The sequence below is a fragment of the Oryzias melastigma genome, linkage group LG22 (genome assembly GCF_002922805.2).
Source record: "Oryzias melastigma strain HK-1 linkage group LG22, ASM292280v2, whole genome shotgun sequence".
Classification (NCBI taxonomy): domain Eukaryota; kingdom Metazoa; phylum Chordata; class Actinopteri; order Beloniformes; family Adrianichthyidae; genus Oryzias; species Oryzias melastigma.
Window position 1 is genome coordinate 12,789,293 of NC_050533.1, and position 8,303 is coordinate 12,797,595.

At 37.4% G+C, this 8,303-nt stretch overlaps 1 protein-coding gene and 1 long non-coding RNA gene across 2 annotated transcripts in view; one reads left to right on the forward strand and one right to left on the reverse strand.

Moving 5' to 3' along the window:
- disp2 (dispatched homolog 2 (Drosophila)) overlaps positions 1-8,303 on the reverse strand; it is a 19,303-nt gene that overhangs the window by 7,959 nt on the left and 3,041 nt on the right. Inside the window, exons 2-8 of the mRNA XM_024285574.2 lie at positions 7,245-7,383; positions 5,603-5,868; positions 3,898-3,927; positions 3,689-3,812; positions 2,324-2,439; positions 1,732-1,847; positions 1,154-1,251 (exon numbers count right to left, since the gene is read on the reverse strand). Coding sequence (XP_024141342.1) covers positions 1,154-1,251; positions 1,732-1,847; positions 2,324-2,439; positions 3,689-3,812; positions 3,898-3,927; positions 5,603-5,868; positions 7,245-7,383 — 889 coding nt within the window. The remainder of the gene's footprint in view (positions 1-1,153; positions 1,252-1,731; positions 1,848-2,323; positions 2,440-3,688; positions 3,813-3,897; positions 3,928-5,602; positions 5,869-7,244; positions 7,384-8,303) is intronic.
- Positions 1,882-3,870, forward strand: LOC118597975. Its single transcript, XR_004947007.1, has 2 exons — positions 1,882-2,415; positions 3,695-3,870. It is a non-coding gene; the product is annotated as an uncharacterized LOC118597975 (long non-coding RNA).

Sequence of the window (8,303 nt, forward strand, 5' to 3'; positions counted from 1 at the left end):
ACATGTGTAGCAGGATACGTTTCGTATCATGATACGTGTAAAGCGATACGTATTGTATCATGACATGTGTATCTCGATACATATTGTATCATGACATGTGTATCGTGATACATATCGTATCATGACATGTGCATCGCAATACATATTGCATCATGGCATGTGTTGCACGATACGTATTGTATCATGACACGTGTAACCCGTTACACATCTATCATTACACATGTATCGCGATACTTAGCGTATCATAACATGTGTAGCACGATACGTATTGTATCATGATACGTGTAACCTGTTACACATCTATCATTACACGTGTATCGCGATACATAATGTATCATAACATGTGTAGCACAATACGTATTGTATCTTGACATGTGTAGCACAATACGTATTGTGTCATTACACGTGTATTGCGATACGTATCGTATCATGACATGTGTAGCACGATACGTATTGTATCATGACACGTGTATCGCGTTACACATCTATCATAACATGTGTATCGCAATACGTAATGTATCATGACATGTGTAGCACAATACGTTTCTGCGTTTCATATCATGACATGAGTAGCAGGATATGTATCGTATCATGAGATGTGTTTCGCGATACATATCTTATCATGGCATGTATATCAGGATATGTATCGTATCATGACATTGGTAGCACAATACATATTGTATCATGCCATGTGTATCGCGATATGTATTGTATCATGACATGTATCACAATACGTATCATATCATGTCACGTGTATCGCGTTACACATCTATCATGACATGTGTATCGCGATATGTATTGTATCATGGCATGTGTATCACAATACGTATCGTATCATAACATGTGTAGCACAATACGTTTCATATCATGGCAAGTGTAGATCGATACATATTGCGTCATGACATGTGTAGCAGGAAGCATATCGTATCATGACATGTATCATGCATCGTATCATGACAAGCGTATCGTGTTACACATCTATCATGAGATGTGTATTGCAATACGTAATGTATCATGACACATGTATCAGGATATGTATCATGTTGCCAGACTCTTGCCAATATCCACCCATAGAAATGAGAGCAGATGAAAGAAAGATGAAATGTTTTGTTTAAAATGACAAAAGGCAGTGAGGAGGTGCAGCAGAACGTACCCTCGCTTCCTCCATCTCACACATGGCGTGAATCGCCTTCAGGCTCCAGAGGCTGGCAGAGTTTTCCGATCGAAACACAAGTCGGGCCAAACTTTCGCCTGAACGCAGAGAAGCAGAAGGGTTCAACATAAGAGTGCCGAACAATCGATGAAAATTGTGTTTTAACATGTTCTTTTGGATTTTTTTCTCATGAATATAAAAATTGTATTTCTGAGTATTTCTTTATTCAAATTACTGTAAATTAGGAGCAGATTAAAAAATATAATGTAAAAAAGATCGTATTTGTGACTTTTAGAGATGGGAAGGGGATGGGGGGCGGGGTTGTTCCACAGCAACAGTCCTGCCCACAACTCAGAGGAGAATCTCTAACGAACTACTGCAGCATTGCAGAAACTATGTCCAAGAAAACAATTCTGATTTTTTGTCATTTTTGTTGCCATAAGGCCTGTCTGAAAAAGAAGCAGTGTTATGCCACATTACAAGGTTAGAAAAAGTGCACGAGTGTGTTTGTGTGAACTCATTTAGCATTCAGAGGCATAATACCAGCTGTGTTGGTAAAATTAAAACAGTTTTCTCACCTGGAGCATCACAGAGGAAGGCATCTGATGAGGAGTCTGTAGCCAACATCCTCTTAAAACGACCTCTGGAAACATCTCTACTTCCATTACCGCTTTGACTAAAGACGTCCTCCAGCCTTTTAAAGACAACAGAACAAATATTTTCATAAATTCTCAGAAAAAGTGTTGTTAGATTACATTTAGCCAAAAATACTGCAATCAATGAATTTTTTTTTATAAATATGTTTTAGACCCTTAAAAGACAGAAAAACACTACACGTTAATGCATTTTTTCATGACTTTTCTCAGAAAAATGTCTTATTAGGGTTCTTTAATTAAATAAATAATAGTTACATTTGTGATTTAGCAGAAAAGTTGCAACAAAGCAACTTAAATTGGAAGGAAACAGTTACAGTTTACAAAACGTGTTTAATTATAACCTATTTAAGTAAATTTTGGGTACATGTACAATAATAGGGTGGAGGGATAAAGCAGTTTATGAAGAGATTCTAATATTGGTGATACATTCTCTGCTAATGTTTACCATAATATAGTTATATATCTCCAGATGCTTCATGCAAACTAGTGTTTTTTTTGCATAGCAGCTGCTGACCTTCCACTGAGCTGCTGCGGTACAGCAGTCACAGCTTTCCCCGGTCCCGTGTTCTCCTGCAGTTTGGACAAGCTGGACAGCCGAACTCCAATGTACGTCCCCCGCGGCTCAAAACCCTGAAGACACAAACGCACGTGATGTCGCTAACGCACGCTACAGCTGATCCCAGACCGGAAGACTTTTTCGTCTTTCCGCTGCTTCCTTTAGGAGGTCGCCATGGCGAGTCCTCGTCCGTTTAACCGTCCTCTTCACTCATGATCCTTCACTTCATCCGTGCTTGTCAATTTTTTTTTTCAATCCCTTAAAACTGTTATTCCCAGAGACTTCACATTTGGTACCAACCGAAATATTATCTGTTGACACTAAAATGAGTTGGGAGATATTCAGGTTTATAAAAGTCCAACAGAGGACAAAGCAAGACAAACGGTTTAAATGCTGCAACCACATGGGGGCGCACTTCCTGTTCCATGTGCTTGTCCCAAGTTTGGTTTTGGGTCAAATTACACAAATGAGTCGGGTGTTTTGCTGCAGTGACTCCTGAAGGGAACAGCCCAAAGGAAAAACAACAAAGTCCCACTCCAACCATATTTTTTTCTTTTGTAAAATCATTTTCAGTAGTCTATTAAAATACAAAATCTTTTGCTGTTTTTAAAGACATATTTTATGCCTTTCATGAGTAGCTCATTAGATATACGGTTCTGGCTACAGTTCTGGCTTGTGGGCGGGACTCCCCATCATTGGGAGCTCTATCTGCGTGCTCCTGCGCAAGCTTATAGCATCAAGCTAGCATTAGCGGCACAAAAATAATGGCGACATTAGCCTCAGGTTTTTCTAGAATCTGGTTTTCTGATCCAACATGATTTGAATAATGCCGTTTTAATTGTATAGTATTTTATAGAGCTCCTCTATTATGATTAAAATGCTACACCAACATACTAAAAACACAAAAATATGATTTTCATTGGAGTGGGTCTTTAATGTTTTCAATGGATAGAAATTGTAGAGACAGAAATATTCAAGTTCTTGTCGTTTTTTATTCTAGATCTAAATGTTTTTGTCACAAACATGTTAAAAAATAAATGAATCCGAGGACCATTTTAGGGTTATGTTCCCATTTTGAACGTGTTAAAGATTTTATTTCTGTAAATCATGAAGTCCAAGAACGTGAGACATTTTTCACATTTCTGACTTGAGCGTTGCATCCATCCAACACGTGTACGCTGGACAGGTTTGAGCTCATGTGTTGATAGCACTCCAGTATGATCCCAAGAGAAATTTTTACTCAAAGTTCAAGGATACGTGATACTAATTTAAGTTATGTAGCTAATTGAGCGGTGATTTATAAAAACATGTCTTGTTTTCTACCATCAGGGGGTCAGAGAAGTCTGGCAAAGGCCCAATAAGAAGTCCAGCCAGTGAACATCCCAGCAGCAGAGCAGCACAGCCCAGCAGGAGCAGCAGCGGATAGTCCACGATCAGCCGGGAGTAACTGCAGGAAACAGGAGAATGCTTCAGTAACGCCAAAAAAACGAGAACATTAAAAAAAAGATAAATAAACAGGGTTCACTGCTCACTTTTTAAGGAGGCTGCAAAGTCGTCCATTTCTGTGAACGACCAGAAACATCCATCAATACAACAAAATGACTGAATGTGTGAAAGAAATCAAAATCTGAAAAAAAATCAAACCGTTTGATATTCTGGACAATTCATGAAACTTCAAACATCATTAGTTTAAATCATCACAACAAAACTACTTAGTATTTAGAATCCATCCTTCCTTTTTCTAAATCCAGTTAATCCCTTTGGGGGTCACAGGGTTGCTGGAGCCTATCCCTGCCACTGTTGTTGAAGGTTGGGTGCACCTTGGACAGGTTGCCAGTTCGTTGCAGGTCAGTAACTTATTACAAAAGTAATCTGTTACAGTAGCATATCACCCTTTTGGAGTTTTAATTCATTAAATGTCCACTTGAGTATTAGAACATACGGTCAAACTACAGCTGAGGCGCCCTCTATTTAATCTGACCGGCCAAACTAGAATCCCAAGTATTGTTTTATGGTGTCTCCCCATAGACAGGGCAATATAGAAAGACCAACATTTGTCTAGCTATTCTGCATTCATGTGTTTTGTTTTATACATTTGCTGTTTTTTCTGAGACCCAGGACACGCTGGAGAGACTATGTTTCTCGGCTTGCCTGGGAACGCCTTGGAGTCCCCCCAGAGGAGCTGGAGGAAGTGGCCGGGGAGAGGGAAGTCTGGGCATCTTTGCTTAGACTGCTGCCCCCGCGACCCGGTCCCGGATGAAGCGGAGGAAGATGGATGGATGGATGGATGTTTTTTCTGAGGTTCATGTGTAATTTCAGAGTCGGACAGGAATTTTTCTGATCATTTAAACAACTCACAAATGCAGCATTTCTTTACGTTTGTGTTTTTCTCAGGGACTAAATGAGGCACTAAAATGAGAAAAAAAAGTCACAGTTTTGAAATAAAAACTCCAAAATGTTCTGTTTTGCTGTGCTGTCATTTAAACCCGAGGTAGCTAAGTATTTATAAAGCATACAGCCTTCAGCTTTTCTATTTGATCTCCATTTTTTGTTTTTTCAAAGTACATCACCTGTATTTAAAGGTTAGAGTTGCTCCTCCGTTTGTCCTTTGAGAGCTTTCACTTTGACAAAATCACAGAGTATTTTTACTAGTTATTACATCATTTTTTCCTCATAAAAATGAGAAATATTTTGCATTTGAGCATTCAGACAGTAATATAAGAAAAGTTAAGGACTTATAGAACTCTAAGGCTTATTTTGGAACAAACATAACCAAAAATCTGTATTTAGTTCATTATATAAAGTCAGTTAAAAATCACTGAACAGTTTTAATAAACTTTAATAATAAAGAGCTGGGATCAAATGGTTCTGTTCTGTTCTACTTTATGAGTCATTAGAATAATTTTAGAAAAACTAAAATTTAAAACATATTTTCTTCAGACTATAATTAAATTGATGATAAGCTGAGCTGCTGACTTCCTTTAGTTCCATGCATTCACTTCTTCACAGCAGCATTTTAAACTTTGTTCTTTCTTTTTGGCTGCTGACAAATGATAGAAACAACTTTATTAAGCTGATATCAGATATTTTAGATGTTAGTAAATATCAAAAAAGTAAATTCTAGCATAAAAACAGCTAGATAACTGTAAATTTGACTAATTGATGACGTAAGAGAAGAGTATAGCATGAAATCACACCAAGTTTTGCAGAACTGAACGATGTTCCTCCTGAACTCACCGAACGGTCACCACATGATGCTGCCGCGGTTTCTGCGCCCGGCTCTCGTTTGACCCGTGGAGCCAGTGACATCTGACCGCCCCGTGACTGGATGTCTGATGGGCAGAACCGCAGCTGTGTCCCACTTTGACCAGAACGTTTCCCTCGCCGTGACATCCCGCCGCATTTGAACGACAGGCGTGGCAGGCGTGCGGTTTGGCTGAGCCAGCAGGGCCGCAGCGCCGACATTGTTTCTGCTTTGGTGAATCGTGGAGACAGTGAGGGACCTGGAGGAGAAAACAGTTAAAAAAAATGACGGGACACTAAAAACAGTTTCACATTTATTATTTTTTATTATTTTTTTTCTCTGTTTTTAACAACTTCAACACTTATTGAGTATCTTGTTTTTTTATTCAGCAAAATTTAATTTAATTTCCTGGTTCTAGTTACCATATAAGCACTTTTTTATGTATTTTTATGTATTATTTTAGTAGTAAGTTTTTGCTATGGGCTGTTTTAAAGAATGACCAGCAAGCACTTTAATTTAAATGAACCTGTGACGATGACAAATAAGATCCATCTATCCATCATTGTTATGAATTTAAAAATATAAATTTAAATGTCAGATATTTAATGAAAATCTACAAGACTAAAATATTTTACAAACAAAATTAAAACCATTACATTCCAGTGTAAATTTATTGAACAAAAATGGTTCAAAATGCAAATATTTGGGGGGAAAATTTGTAAATACTTAATTATTTTTTAATCTAAATGATCTTTTTTTCTATTTTTATTTTTCAGTTTGAAGTTTTTTGTCTTTACTAACCTTTTCAGGACATTCTTCAGTCAAATTTGTCTTCAAAACATCTTATTTGCTTTGTTTTCCCAATTATTTTATGATAAGAAAATCAACCTTAAATCATCACACTTCCACCACTGTGCTTGAACGCTCATTCACATGGGTTTACAGTAAAATGTATCTAAAAAATGTGTTTGACAAAACCAAAACTTCTGACAATGCATGTTTTTAAAGAAAGAAATGATTTATTTTCCTGTTTCTTTTCCAGATATTTATTTGCTTACTGATTTTTCAGAAATTAAACATAATTTTTATTTCTGATATATTCTCATGAGACTTTTTTTGTGGAGAGAAAATAGACTTGTGTGTAATTCTGGATTTGGAAGTCATACAATACATTTTGTGCATAAGTATAAAAATTCTGAAATTCAAAAAATACAAAATACGCTTTAAACATGTACAACTTAAAATTACAGCAGCTTGAAACTAACTATACACACAAACCTTAAAAAATTACATACAAGTTGTTTATTACACACACACAGTGATATTATTTTCTCTCCATACTAAATATTGCACTGTTTACACATCTCATGTTTTTATTTTTTGATCATATTCAGCTTTTATTTGGCAAAAGTGAGATGTTTTCAGGCCCTTAAAGAAATAGTATAAACTGGAGTTTGTTGTTTTTTCTATCACTATGTTTTTGCTGAGTTTACAAAGTTTTTTTTATTTTAATCCAGTCTTCTGGGCGACATAATGTCCCTTCTTGGCACAGCCTCCCAAATGCAGCAGCTTTTTTTTTTTTGGGCTCCAAGCGAATTTGTGCAGCACAACAAGGCAGCCGAAGCGCCGACGTACTTGGTGGTAGAGCTGGAAGGAGGAGGAGGGTCTGCCCAGGCTGCTGCAGCTGTCACACAGCTCCCTGTCAGACTGGCTGATTGTCAGCTGGGTCTCAGGAGACCCGTCGGGGGGGCACACAGAGAGCACCGGGATGTCGCTGAAAGAACAGAATCACAAACATCATCTTAATGTCATTTCCAGGACACTGTTGGCAGAAAAAAAAATGTTGCAGATTTTCCAGGCGTAAACATCTGAGTTTCCAGATTCCATTCCTTGGCTCTGCTGAGCCTCACATGCAGAGAAGTGCCGAGCTCAGCAGAACTAATGAGTTGAGGAATGAATTTCTGAAAAACACCAACGTGCTGTGGCGAATGCACACAAGGAGGGCCAATTAAAGCAGAAGTGGGACGAGGCAGAATAAAGTAAGTGTGAGATTTGGAGACAGTTTTCACAACACGGAACCGTGACATCAACTTAGACCCGGAAGCCGGAGGTCTGAGACGGATTCAATCCAGAGAGGAGAAGAGCTGAAGCCACTGGAGTTTATTACAACATTTTCCATCCATTCTCAGAATCCCGTTTAGGGTCACCAGGTTGCTGGAGCCTATCCTATCACTCAAACCTACTTAGAATCCTGAATTGAAGCATCTTTTTGGACGTGTTTTTGCGCCAACCACGACACTTTTCTGAAATCCTTTTAAAAAATGCAGTAATTTTAGTTCAAATATCTTCTAATCAAACATCAGAACATTAACGAAGTAACTTAAAAGAAAAGATTGCATCTTTCCAATAAATATAAATCATATTTTTGAAGTTCAACTAAGAGTTTTAATTCAGTAAAACTGCAGTTTGGTTAAAATGAAAAATATGAAATAAGATAAGAAATAAATGGGTATTAAATGGGTAAATAAATGTGATAAACTCCTTTAGTTTTTGTTTGCTGCTGCTTGTTTTGTCATTTATGCATTTTTTAGATAAAACCAAAAACTAGAACCTCAAGTAAACATAATGCTAAATTATTTCACAATTCTGGAAGGAAAATAAATCCATTTACTACTGTTAGGAACCACGCTGAAA